General features: G+C 40.6%; 1 protein-coding gene across 8 annotated transcripts in view; it reads left to right on the top strand.

Moving 5' to 3' along the window:
- ABCC4 (ATP binding cassette subfamily C member 4) overlaps window positions 1–13974 on the top strand; it is a 219616-nt gene that overhangs the window by 105803 nt on the left and 99839 nt on the right. For all 8 annotated transcript variants that reach the window (XM_036831959.1, XM_036831960.1, XM_036831953.1 and 5 more), the window contains 5 exons: window positions 2278–2487; window positions 3846–3986; window positions 4801–4838; window positions 5228–5322; window positions 7052–7198. In XM_036831959.1, the coding sequence (XP_036687854.1) occupies window positions 2278–2487; window positions 3846–3986; window positions 4801–4838; window positions 5228–5322; window positions 7052–7198 (631 nt within the window). The remainder of the gene's footprint in view (window positions 1–2277; window positions 2488–3845; window positions 3987–4800; window positions 4839–5227; window positions 5323–7051; window positions 7199–13974) is intronic.

Genomic DNA, 13974 nt, shown 5'->3' with positions numbered 1-13974 from the left:
TGTTCGCTGGACGGGCAGCAGCAGAAACAGAAGTCTTGGTATAGTTGGGAAGATTCTAGAGCTGCCATAACAAAGTACTGCAAACTGGGTGGCTTAAAGCAACAGAAATTTATCATGTCACTGTTCTGGAGGCTACAGGTCCCAAATCAAGGTGCTGGCAGGGCCGTGCTCTCCCCGAAGGCTCTAGGGGAGAATCCTCCCTTCCAGCTTCTGATGTTCACTGGCTTTCCTTGTGGTTCCTTGGCTTCCAGCTGCAGCACTGTGGTGTCTGCCTCCAGTGTCACATGGCCATTGTTCCCGTGTCTGTCTTAGGCTCTTCTCTTCTCATAAGGACATCAGTTGTATTGGATTTAAGGCATCCCTACTCCAGTATGACCTCATCTTTCCTTCATTACATATGCAAAGAAGCTGTATCCAACCAAATAAGGTCATGTTCAGAGGTGTCATGTTTAGGGCTTGAACATATCTTTTTTGGGGGGCCACCACTCATTGAATGCACAACAACTCACGTGTTTGGGGGTTGAGTGGAGATTAATGAGAATTTTGCCGAGTTAGTGGTTGTTTTGTGCTTCACTCCTTGTTTGCCTGTGTTCCTCAGCACTTCCATCGTGAACCCTTGTCTGTCCCAGTAGGCCCTCACTTATGAAATGAATTTCTGCCATAAGAAAGAGTATTAAAATACAGATCCTCCATTCCTCTCTAAGTCGGGGGCTCAGATTCTTCCAACTTGAGAATAATCAATTTCATATGCAGAGACATGATGCTAGTGTGGTAAAGCTCCAGCATTAGCAGTATCATGAGCACAGAGTCGGTGATTGTCAGAGTAACCTGAATGACCAGTGTGTGGATGTTTCAGGGCCCCCTTATTGCTTGTTTTGAGGAGACCACCCTCAGCTTTAGTACTGTCAGAACAAGCAGTTGTCCGCTGGTGAGCACCCTTGGATGAGTTGGGGTCTATCCTTACTGTTTGTCTGGTCCCTGTCTCACAGTAGTGAGGGGATGACTGCCCCCCTCATCCCTTCAGAATTATCAATGTTTGGCTGCAGAGTAAAATTGCTATCTTTGTACCACTAGTCGTTTCCCTGTGCATCTTACAGATAACTAAGTAGAAAGCTGTAATTTCCTTAAAGAAGGTGTATGCATTTTGCTTCCCAAGTGGAACAAGACACAATATATCCTGAATAATTTTCTAGTTCTGCAGTGTCAGGTGGTACCCAAAGGCTTCACTGGGTTTCTCCCAGTGGCCCGCCTTAGGGGATAGGGTGAGAGGGGTACCAGCTAGGGTCCTGGCCCACCTTCTTCCATCTGTCTTGCCTTAACCAGAGCTGCCCTCCTTTGTTTAGTTTTTTTTTATTCTCTCTTTTTAAAATTAGTTATATAACTTTTCATTTAATATTGGAGTATAGACAGTTAACAATGTTGTGATAGTTTCAGGTGCACAGCAAAGGGACTCAGCCTTACTGCCTTAACCAGAGCTGTCCTCCTTTGTTTAGTTTTGCATCCTGGGATTTTCCATATTTTCTTTGCAACTGAATGAATCAGCTGTGTCCTTTTTTCTATGGTGAAAAAATAGAAATCTTCTGCACATTATCTTATATTACTTTGTAAGTGAGGGAAACTGTGCAATGATGCGTCACATGTGTTCAAAGAAAATTATTAGACTGGCTATAGTTGAAGCAGTTACCTGATTTGGGGAAGACTGGCTGCTTGTGATTGGTTGTTCGTTCCTAAGTTCTTTCTCGGACTAAAGTGCATTGGTTCTGGCTGAAGTTCTCGTTTGTGGCATGTGGGGTACCAAGGCAGTAGAGCCATCCCAGGCTTAGGGCCTCCTTGTTTAGCTACTTTATCAGGTGGAATATTGAATTTTCTAACGTCTGTGTTTGTGGGGAGGTTGTAAAGACCATGAAGACGCCGCTCATGGGTTCTCTCAATTCCCATGTTGTCTAAACAGACTATATTGATACTCTCACCAACATCTGTGCTTTTTGCTTCCCTGAAAATGCCCCTGATAGTTACGTCAGTGGCCTGCATTTTAAATTCATGATCACACATTTCTTTCCTATCCCCCAGTACCTAACTCAGGGTGTGGCAGAGAACAGAATGCTCAGTTCAGTTGAACTGAACTGGATTTGTTAACCAGAATTTCAGATCTAAGGATCATTTTTTTAACAAAAATCATAATTTAAGATTAATTTACTTCTCTTGATTAGTATTTACATTATATTAGTATTATCAAACGCAAATGCATTCCTTTCAAATTCTTTATTGCTATATTAGGGAGAAATGATGCAAAAGGGGACTTACACTGAGTTCCTGAAATCTGGGATAGATTTTGGTTCCATTTTAAAGAAGGAGAATGAGGAGACTGAACCATCTACAGTTCCAGGAACTCCAACTCTGAGGAATCGCACCTTTTCCGAGTCCTCAGTTTGGTCTCAACAGTCTTCCAGACCCTCGTTGAAAGATGCCGCTCCAGAGGACCAAGATGTGAGTTTGTCATCCTGCAACATGCCCTGGTCTGTCTGCTCTTGGTGGACCTGTGGACCTTCAGTCTGCTCCGCTCATGACATCTTCGTTTGTCCCAAAGTAGATCCTAAGTTGCCAAGGCCTTATTCCATGCAATTGGTAGAATTAAAAGAGCATGCAGGGAGCAAGCCTGATTAAGGTTCTTCTTTGGGTGTAGGGTGGAGAATCTTATGGACTCCAGTAGTGGGTGTACTGCTATGAATTCCAGGATGCATGTGATATTGACATTAGAACTCTTCATGTTACCGTAGTTAAATCGTACTTGCTCTGGTAGACCCTGGCTTCCCTTATTCATCCAGAGGCTTAATTTGAAGACCCCCTCATACCCAGCCTGCTATGACTTACATTAAATCAGCTACTTTTCCTACATGTTGGAATGTTCTGGCAGTGCAGGTGACTGATGGTAGTATTTTTCCCCATTGTCAGATGGCCTGTGATAGGCCAAAGGTAGCATGTCCAAAGGACCTGACACATAGTAGACACCTTGGAGTTAGTTCTTGTCTTTCTTTCTTATCTTTCAAGACCGAGAACCACACCTTACCCACCTTGTATTTCCAGTGGCCAGCATAGAGCCCAGGACATCCATAGTCCATGGGACTCTATAATGTATTCTAAGTCCTCCAGACAGAAATGCAGAAATGCACTAGATCTCCCTTAGAAACATGCACAGGTATCCCTCGATATCCAATCCCTCACTGTACAAACCCGGGAGCCTGGATGATTCTGACTAAGTATTCAGATTAGTCACTCACATTCCAAACTCAGGAATCCCTCTCTGAAATTCAGGAACCAAATGGATTTGGATCGTATGCTCTTCCCCTGCTATCCAAACTCACATGTCTCCAGCTCACAGTGTGAACTCAGTTTACTCTATTTAACTAATATTTTGAACCCACACTTTGTTTTATGTTTCTATAATTGAGTGACACAAATAAACTGGAGGGATACTTTAGCTACATAACATTTCGTGTAATTATTTTGGAAAAAGCTTCTTCATTTATACTTTAATCAGTTATGTTGTAAGTGGGCTATTAATCATGGTGTTCTAATTTAAGCAAAGGTACCCAAGAAAATTGTGCAAATGGTATTCCTTATCTCTAATAGATTCCTAGAAGTAGCATGGTTGGGTAAATGCATACATGGTTTGGCTAGATATTTCCACACCTTTCTCTGTAGGAGGTGGACCATCTTGCACACTCCTATCAGCATATAGGTTGTGTCTCTTTCCCCACAGCTTTGCAGTGGAGGTCATTGTTGAACTTTTAAAATTTTAGGGTTCATTATTTATATTTTTGTCTCTCACTGCCTGTCCTTTCCAGACTGAGAATATACAGGTTACACTATCTGAGGAGAGCCGTTTGGAAGGAAAAGTTGGTTTTAAGGCCTACAGAAACTACTTCACAGCCGGCGCTCACTGGTGTATCATCATTTTCCTTATTCCAGTAAACATCGCCGCTCAGGTAAGTCAGGACATTTATTTTGATTTGTGCCCTAAGGTTGATACTTATAATACTCTTTATACTGTATTATTTATTTTACTGTATTATTATTTTTAATATGTGTATTAAGGGATTTATGTCAGAGAACTGACTCCATGAGATTGTGGGATCTAGCTGGGTGAGTGTGAAATCAGAAAGGCAGGCGTGCGGGCTGGAACCCCAGGCAGGAGCTGACCCTGCAGTTTTGAGGCAGAATTTCTTCCTTCTCCAGGAAGCCTCAGGGTTTGCTCTTAAGGCCTTCGTCTGACTGGAGAAGGCCCATCACACTGTTCAGGGTAATGTTCTTTACTTATGTTCTGATGATAGATGTGAACCACATCTACAAAATACCTTAACAGCAATATCTAGCTGAGAGTTTCGTTGAATCACTGGAGACTGGCCTAGCCAAGCTGACACAGAAAACTGACCGTCACAGTACCTGTCAAGCTTTTTTCCTTTGAAAAATCCTGACATTTATACAATTATTACTGTATTTTGCAGTCCACTAGGATTCGCACTGAAAAGCGTTAATATGTGCGGAGCAAAATAAGTGAGGCTTACTGGTGTTGTGTGTGCGTGACAGAGAGATTCTAGGAAAAATATGAAGTCTTTTAGAGATTTTAAAATGTCACATGCCCTTCCCTGACCTGCGGTTATCTGGGGTGTGGGGCTTGCCACTGACCTGAGCTGGAAGGACCGTCTCCGTTAACTGGAGCCTTTCCATCCATTCTAGTGAGTGGGGTTTTGAGGGGGTCAGTAATGTCAGTGTTTGAGTGATTGTTGTTTCCTGCTCCAGGTTGCCTATGTCCTTCAGGATTGGTGGCTTTCATACTGGTGAGTGATTCCTGGTCTGACCCAAAGTGCTAAAAAATCGACATGAATCCTCAGTTTCCCACACAGTCATGGGGGAGAGATGGGGCTTGTTCAGCCTCCTCTTCTAATCCTCATGTAGTTTCCCTGAAGAAAAATTAAAGTTCCTGCTGGTGGGTGTGACCCTCCCATGGTCTCTGCTGATGTCTGACCCTTAGCAGGTTCCTTACAGACAATTTTGAGAGCTGTAAGTCATGATTCAAATTGAATTTTCATAAGGTAGACAGACACAGGGCCTTGTGAGCTGGGAAACATTTTCCAGCATAAAACATGACTCCTAAATCGAGGTTAATTTTTTTTGTATTTACCTAACTCCATCTATTGCATAATGTTTTTTCTTCCCTGCTCCATAGGGCGAATGAACAGAGTGCCCTGAATGTCACTGTTAATGGACAAGGAAATGTAACTGAAAAACTCGATTTATACTGGTACTTAGGAATTTACTCAGGTAAAATTGAATCATCTGGTCTATTATACGAGAGTCTGAGGTGCTTACTATGAGCCTGTGTGAGCAACTAGGGCTTCCAGGAGTAATTCAGTAATGTCTTAACAGATTAAGAGTCTGAGTCGCATTTATTCTGTGAATTAATTAGAATAATTATTTTAAAAATCTACTAGAAGAGAGAGGTTGAATGAAAATTCTTAATTTGCTCTGTACTGGATTTTGGAAGTTAAACCAGCATTGCACATTCAGAAAATCAGCCACTGGAAATATGTGGCTATTGTCTATTCTAATAGGTTGCTTTAGCTAAATCTTATATCATTATATGGATGGGCAAGAGGATTAGAAACGGATCCCCACCCTGTGGTTCGGATTGTTCCAATTCTTTCTGAATAAACCTTGGCTTTTATGGACCTTGGATGAAATCCTCTGGCAGCAAGAGCCCCCAAATAAAAGCATTATTCCCTTGTAGGTATGCAAAACTCCCCTTCGCCACATTGCTCATCTCTTGGGCTTCACTAATTACTTAAGAGAGAAGCTAAGTAGGGAGAAATCCAGTGTCTGGGAATTAGGATTCCGAGTCTTTCTTACCTTGAGATCACAATGTTATCATGTCCGCTACTGTGCAATTCATTTAACTTCTGGCTTGCCAGGCTAATATTAACATGGCTGTCTGTTTTCACAAGAGTGCCTAGAATATATGTAGCATTACATACTTTTAAAAGGAAATCCTCATCTAAAATTTAAAATATTCCCACAGGAAATACTCACACAAGCCTTCTGCAAAGATAGAGTGAGTTATCTTTGTAAGAACATACTCAACTGAAATTTTGTGTGTATTTCGTTGATCTCTTGCTAAGAAATCTAAATCCATTAGCTGTTTACCTTCTGAATTGGTGGACTATGGAGGCTTAAAGGAAGAAGGAAGGGATTTTGCTATACATTCATATAGGATGGTGGGCTAAGGAAAATGCCTATTGATGGAATCCAGGAATTTGAGCGGCTTTCAGGGTTTAAATAAGTGTTATGTCATCTAAAGGGAAAAAAGTACTTGATGGAATATTTATTACAGAAGTTATTCTATTTAGCATTGTGAGTTCAAAAGATCTTAGGGGAGGGTATTTTAATTTTTATGTGCATAGTAGGTACTCATTTATATCACTAACAAAACAGAATTTAAATGATGATTATTTATAATTTGTATTTTTCTTACAGTTCAGTTAGTTAGAATTAGATTTTCTGCTTGAAAATTAATGTGGTATTGTCATATTCTTTAAAGCTACTTGGGCTTTGTCTACAAGGAAATGGTAGTAAATCATTTCTCCTGTTACCTGTTAATTCACATGCTGTTACCAAAGCATATCACAATATTAGATTGAGACATGTTGTAATTAGTAAGATTTCAAATGCGAAGAAGGGACCATCAACTACTTTTTAAAATTATCTTTCTTCTGAGTTTTTAGTAGAATGTATAATTGAATTAGGAAATCCTAGAATGAAATTTTATTTTACACTTGATGTTTTTCCCCCATGAGGTTTCTATTCAATGAGAGGAATACAGTGATTTTTATATTCTTCTTTTTAAGTGTATCTTGTGAATGCATTAAACTCTTTTAGAATCCAGATGCTTAATGGAATAAAGTATTTACATAATATCTTTATAAGCTGCGTGGCATGGTTTAGCATCCTTGAAGAAAAGGCAGAGATCTTGTGCTGAGTGGTTTCTTTATTTCAGGGTTAACTGTATCTGCCGTCCTTTTTGGCATCGCCAGATCTCTGTTGGTTTTCTACGTCCTTGTTAGTTCTTCACAAACTTTGCACAACCAAATGTTCGAGTCCATTTTGAGAGCTCCAGTATTGTTCTTTGATAGAAACCCAATAGGTAAGTCAGACACCAAGGTTCTCAGTAAATATGTCTTGTTATTGTACTTAATGCCTGATTACGTTTGATATTTGAGGTGCTTGGAAGAAAATCACTGTGCATGTTAATCCATTTTCTACAAAAAACTTTGCTGATATTTTTCGCCTACGAGAGGATATCTGAATATAGAGGCATATAAGCTTTTATTCCAATTTATGTGTGTGTGGAAAGATAAGTGTATGCTCACTTTGCAGAATGATTTAGGAACCGATTTGTTGTGTGGCAAATGAAACACCCTACATTTGGTGCAAATATATTTAAATATTTTTGGCTAGTTGCTAAAATATTGGCTGTGTTATATTCTGTTAAGGTAAGTTGTCTGCTAGAACCTTCTTATAATGAATCTCTACACGACAGGCTGTGTGTTTCTTTCTTTCATTTCCCATCCACTTCTGGAATCACAGAGCTCTGGCATGTGCCGTGACTATGAGGTTTACCTAGAATGGTAATGAAAAATTAATTAAAACCCAACATTAGTGAAATGTAAACATCCTTTTCAATAAAATTAACTGTATAGTTTACATTGGACTTTTGGTGACATGTAAGAGGCTTGTGGTACATAGCAGGTGGATCTTCAGTAGTAAGTTTCTGGATATGAGTGTCCCTGGAGGTTTATCAGTGGTTGCTTCCTCCACCCTCAGGCCTTTGACCTGTCTTGCTCCTGAACTGGGTTCCTATGAAGAGTTAGTTCATCAGCATACATGCCCACTCTGTTCAGTTGGTTCGACTTGTGGTGAGGCCCAGGGTGGCTTTGTTTTTGCAGGCAATGATTGACAGTACCTTTCAAGGCAGGGATGTGGGCTGGAGGGAGGACAGGAGTAGCCTTGGCCTGGCCATCAACTAGCTACGTGACCGAGGCCAAAGCAGATACATACTGCTGGCTGGGCAGGCGAATCTCAAGGCAGGATGTTGTCTGCCTTGATCTAAAAGTATGGACTCTGGAACCAGCTGCCTGGGTTCATTTCTGGTGCTAGTTACTAATAGTAATAGTCCGTTAAAGTTATATTAATATTTATGTGTTGGTTGTTTAATTTCTCTGTGTCTCAGTTTTATCTGTAAAATGGGGGTGCTATTCACACACTCATTAATATATTGATACTGTTAGAATTAATTAGGTTAATACATTGACAGCGCTTAGCATACGGTCAGTGCCTAATGAACCTTCGTGACCGTGACTGCGTGGTATCTGGGAACTTCCTCTCCTGTGAAACGGGAATCACTGCTGCCCTTCCTGTTTCACAGGACTGTTGTGAGGATTCAGTAAGACTGTGCAGGGCAGCATCTTGTGCAGATTTATTCAGCACATGTTGTTTAGTCCAGGCACTGTGCAGAGCACAGGACGGTAAACTGCAGAGGCCCCCACGGATCTCGTCTTTTTATGTCATCATAATGCAAAAGTGATTGGAGGAGTATGTGCTATTATGGCTGTTGTGAAGTTGGTTCAATTTGTCAGTTAATGTGAAAACTACAGCCATAAAGTTGGGAGCATTAAGTGGGACTGGGTGTCTGTTATCACAGACTGAGTGCTCGTGACCACAGTTACCCAGGCTCTTCATGGTCAAGACCTGTAGGCTTCTCCAGACGCTGGTGGATTTGTTATTCAAGGATTTGGGACCACGTGTAAATCTTAGAGGTCGCTAATCTTAGAGCAGCTGGCACGCTCGTGTTTATCTTGCCTCCCCCTCCTGTATCTATTAGCAGGACTTCATTCCTTCAAGAAAATAGAAGCCCAAATAAGTACTACAAACATAGGCCTCGTTTGCCCAAAAGGTTTAGGGGCCAAGAATTATTTATTTACTCTTTTAGTGGTAGATGAAAACTTTTTTTTTTAATTAAAAATTTTGAGTGATCGAGTTTAATTTTCTGTTTGGATAAAAATTTTGTACTTTTTACAGTTGGAAAAAATACAAATTCTTACATGGGTAAGAATTATGCCTCTTAGTTGACATTATCGATTGTGTGTAACCTAATAATTATATAATATTTTTTAAAATTCCCCTCTACAGTAGAGAGATGGACATGCTTGACTTTTAAGTTGCATTAAATATCTGCGTTTAACGCATCCAAGTTCCCAGCATAAAGTTGTGGCCCCTGAGTTCCAGAGTATGTTCTCCAGGTAGCATGGAGAGATCAGGAAGCATATCCTTCCATTGTCAGAGCACACTCTCCGGGAGACCCCAGGGGTGAGTAAGTTTCCTGTGAGTTCAGGATCCTGACAGCCTCCCAGAGTTAGAAAAGGGAGGGAGAGGAAGGACTTTGGCCGGTGTGTAGAGTTGGCATGGTGACTGATGGAAGCTGGAAACTCCAGGCAGAGGCCCATCGGATCTGCCCCATCCCCAGTCTGGCTGGGATTTGCAGGCGGTTTGCCAGAGTTCCCTTCTTTATACTTGTCTCCAGTGCCCACTTGTGCCAGTAGATTCTCAGTGACCCTGAACTGGATTGTCACTATGCCTTTTGTACATTCATCCATTGGTGGGAGTGCTCCAGATGTCCTGTCTCCCTTCTCATGCTTCATCTCAGATCCTCATGAACTTTGTTAGACACTGGGGTACTCTGCACTTAACGCTAAGAACCAGGCCTCCAGGGGAAGTTCCTGAAACACAGGTTGTCCTACCAAAGTCCCAAGTTCACTTACTTGCATTTTAAGAAGGAGGGCAGAGTCAGCCTGGCAAGTGTGCAGTTCTGAACAGCGTAGTTTCTCTGCCTGCAATTTAACATTCCAGGAAGCCGATTTTAAAGAGGGTTCCATCCCTCTAAGCTCCAGTGGCTGTTACTCTCCATTTTGAATCCTTGTATTGGGTGCATGAAGTTTACTTAGTTTGTTTATATAATTTGATACCTTATTGCCTACTGGTCTTTCATAATCTGTTCCTTAGAATGGCAAAAGCAATGTTTCTTTTTTCTCTGTTCTTCTTACCTTCCCATTACCTCACGGATCTCTCTGCTGTGCTTTCTTCCTTTGGTGTATTTTAGTAATGGTACTGTGTGTGTTTATTAAAGAGCCACACATTTTCAGGGGCCCTGACATTTCTTACATGATTTGATTGCAACTGGATTTGAATAGTGCCTTTGCAGATGTGGGCTGTGTCCCTGTGCTGTTTGCTGCGTCCACCTCTTCCTAGCCAATCTTTGTCTTTTATCACCGAAGCTGCATTTCACTTGTATCAGATCTTCATACACAGGTAACGCAAATCTTAGGTCAAGAGTAAATCAGTTAGAAATTTAGAGATCATTTCTTTTTTTTTTTTTTTTTTTAATTAATTAATTAATTTTTTTTTTTTAATTTTTGCTTGTGTTGGGTCTTCGTTTCTGTGTGAGGGCTTTCTCTAGTTGCGGCGAGCGGGGGCCACTCTTCATCGCGGTGCGCGGGCCTCTCACTGTCACGGCCTCTCTTGTTGCGGAGCACAGGCTCCAGACGCGCAGGCTCAGTAGTTGTGGCTCACGGGCCCAGTTGCTCCGCGGCATGTGGGATCTTCCCAGACCAGGGCTCGAACCCGTGTGCCCTGCATTGGCAGGCAGATTCTCAACCGCTGCGCCACCAGGGAAGCCCTCATTTCTATTTTGAATCCAAATTGTGTTTCCGTTGAACAGGCAGAAATTGTTTTATTTTCTACATCTGGCACAAGAGGGCAGCATGATCTACATTATTTCAGGGATATAATGTAAGGGGCACCTTATTGCAAAATCTGGTTTTTCTGTATTAAAGATTTCTTGGAAATTCCATTTTTATGTCTTGAATCTTTGTATTTTGTAGTATTGATACAGAATTTTAAAAACATTGTTGTGGTTTATTATGTTTGAAACAGTAAACTCTTGTTGTCCTGAAATATCTAGCATTTCAAACAAGGTATTTAGATTTCTTTTTTTTTTTTTAATAACAAGTTGGTTTTTTTTTTTTTTTTGGCTGCGCAGCACGGCATGCAGGATCTTAGTTCCCCTACCAGGGATCGAACCTGCCCTCCTAGTAGTGGAAGCACAGAGTCTTAACCACTGGACTGCCAGAGATTTCTTAGTTTATATGTTCTACCCTAGTAACTGGAATAGACCGCTGCTGCCTTTTGTTTTTTTGGCTGCTTTGGTTGCTGCGCCCTGACTTTCTTTAGTTGCGGCTAGCAGGGGCTATTCTTAGACGCGGTGCGCAGGCTTCTCGTTGCGGTGGCTTCTCCTGTTGCGGAACATGGGCTCCAAGTGTGCCGGCTTCAGTAGTTGTGGCACGCGGGCTCAGTAGTTGTGGCTCGCGGGCTCTAGAGCGCAGGCTCAGTAGTTGTGGTGCACGGGCTTAGCTACTCCACGGTAGGTGAGATGGGATCTTCCCGGACCAGGGATCGAACCCGCGTCGCCTGCATTGGCAGGCGGATTCTTAACCACTGCACAAACCAGGGAAGCCCCGCTGCTGACATCTTGACTGGATATATTTTAATTCCTGAAGGGTAGAATATGGTCAGTTGTAGGACCTGAGTCAAACATGAGTTTTGTAAGAAATATGACCACACAGTTTCTTCCATTTTCATCCATGCCATCAGAGTCAGCAGAAATATTTTATTCTTATCAAGTGTCTAGAATTTCACCCTTTGTTTTGGAGACAAGATGAGAAGATAGTTGTCCTGCTTTTTCATGACTAATCCTTGTGACAAAACACTTGGCTGAGTGCTTTGAGTGTAATGGATTCCAGATAAATAATTGTTTATTTTCTGTCAGTTTGTTAATTTGGCTCTAAGAAACTGTGCCACCGGCGTTGCTAGATGTTGTGTTTCTTCTCGTAGGGAAAAGCGAAGTTAATTGGATTGTGGCCAGTATGTTCATTTCACGCGACTGATTTTTCTGCAGTGTGCGCACACGTGTTAGTTCACTTATTTATGCATTCAGTGTAAAAAGAAAGGGACAAATGTATATCCTTAGTTTTTCTTTACAGATCAGGTTAAGTTAGAGTTAACGCGTTATCAAAAGAGAAAAAGTACTAATTTCTTTTGTTCTTTTTATTCTTCTGGTAGCACTACAGTTTAAGAGAAGACATATTCTTTTATCTTCCGTAATCAAAACTCTAGAATTGCCCTAAGGATTAATATTTCCAACTTGACTGAGTGGGAAATAAGTCTCTGCAGATTTCACGCATGTAAAATACCCTGGATTAGGATGTGCATCATGTAGGAATTGAGGGTTGGAGCAAGGAGGAGGGTAGTGGAGGTTTGAACTATTGCCATTTCTTTAACCTGGAAAGGGAGTCCTTAACCTCCACTACAAGTTGCTAATGAACTTGTGAAGAAGTGAAAAGTGATTTGAAAGCAACGTGGTGAGCTTTTTGTACTATCAGAATAACCCTCTTGCTATAGTATTTATAAAACCGGTTGTCAACAGAGCACTGCCTTGCTAGAAAAAAGAGTCATCCGTAGGGAAGAATAATAATTGCAGGGATACCTGTCTGTTTATTCAGTGCAAATGACCACTGAGGTTAGTGCTAAATGCATATTTTTAACAAGTATAATATTTCAGTACTGTCAAAATTACCTTGACGATAATAGGCCTGTTAAATTATAGCTCTATAAGTTAGGAGGTAAGATGGCTCTGCTTAGCACACAATAATCTATGCCTGTTCACACAAGTGATTCTGCTGAGCAGGTAGCATGTTAGAACAAGAAATACTGGTCCTAAAACCTCTGATTTATGGTAGGTGTTGTTTTGACACAGCATCATTCAGACGATTTACAAGGCAAAGCTTCGTGTTAAAATATTTCACCAGTGTCATCATTCGTCACCGACATAAATATTCAGTAGTGATGCTGGAAAATTGGTAATACGCCCATTCATGCCAAATCACTTGCTATGTTTCCTTTCAAGTGAGATCTGTTGTGGATATGGTTAAAAGAAACTATGATTTTTCTTCCTTGAGAGCAGATGAGCTGTAAGTGATTGAGAATAAGAATAACAACTATCCTGACAGCTTTCATGTACTCATCTTGCCTAGGTTGCTTTTAATTCTGGCTGAAGTCCTACAGCCTCCCCCCGCCTTTGTTTTTCTTCCCTTTCTTTGCTTAGTGCACATTGTAGAGAACATATTTATATGTACATTAGTTAAAGAGGCTTTTTGTGTTCAAAGGAAGAAGTTAGTCATCATCTGAAAAGCTTTGTTGCAAAACTAAAACACACATTTCCCCTTTCATTTTTCCTTGTTAAAAATAACAAATGCAAGTGACTATAATGGGAATAACACAAAAGATTTCATCAATCATAATGATTCTCAATGGCCACATAAATATTACTTTTTCAGGTTTCAATGAAACAGCTAATAGTTTGAAGTAGGTGTGGTAATTAAATCCTGTTGGGTTGTGACATATTAAAAATAATGTTTTTCACATAACAATGGTTATATGTACTTAAAGTCTTATCAGGGTGATATTAAGTCATATTTTATGGGTGTTGCTCATTTACTGCTAATAGTATCATAGAAGCCTTTGTTACGAGTTTAAATAGTTACATATATTTGATTACCATTGTTATTTTGTCAGTAATCTCTATAAAGGTGATTATTATAGCACTTGTCTACACCTGGTAAATATTGCAACATTTTGGTGTACATTTTAAATCTATTAGAATGTTCTGATTACTCTTTATCCATTTTTTTTTTCTCCGTTAATAATCATACATGGAAATACGGACAATTTAGTAACAGAGAAAGCACTGTGGTTCTCCAATAAAATGTTAAAAAGATAAGATTTGAGAAGCTTGTACCTTGTTCAATG

Source organism: Balaenoptera musculus, chromosome 18, assembly GCF_009873245.2.
Source record: "Balaenoptera musculus isolate JJ_BM4_2016_0621 chromosome 18, mBalMus1.pri.v3, whole genome shotgun sequence".
NCBI lineage: Eukaryota > Metazoa > Chordata > Mammalia > Artiodactyla > Balaenopteridae > Balaenoptera > Balaenoptera musculus.
This window is presented reverse-complemented; position numbering and strand designations above follow the sequence as displayed.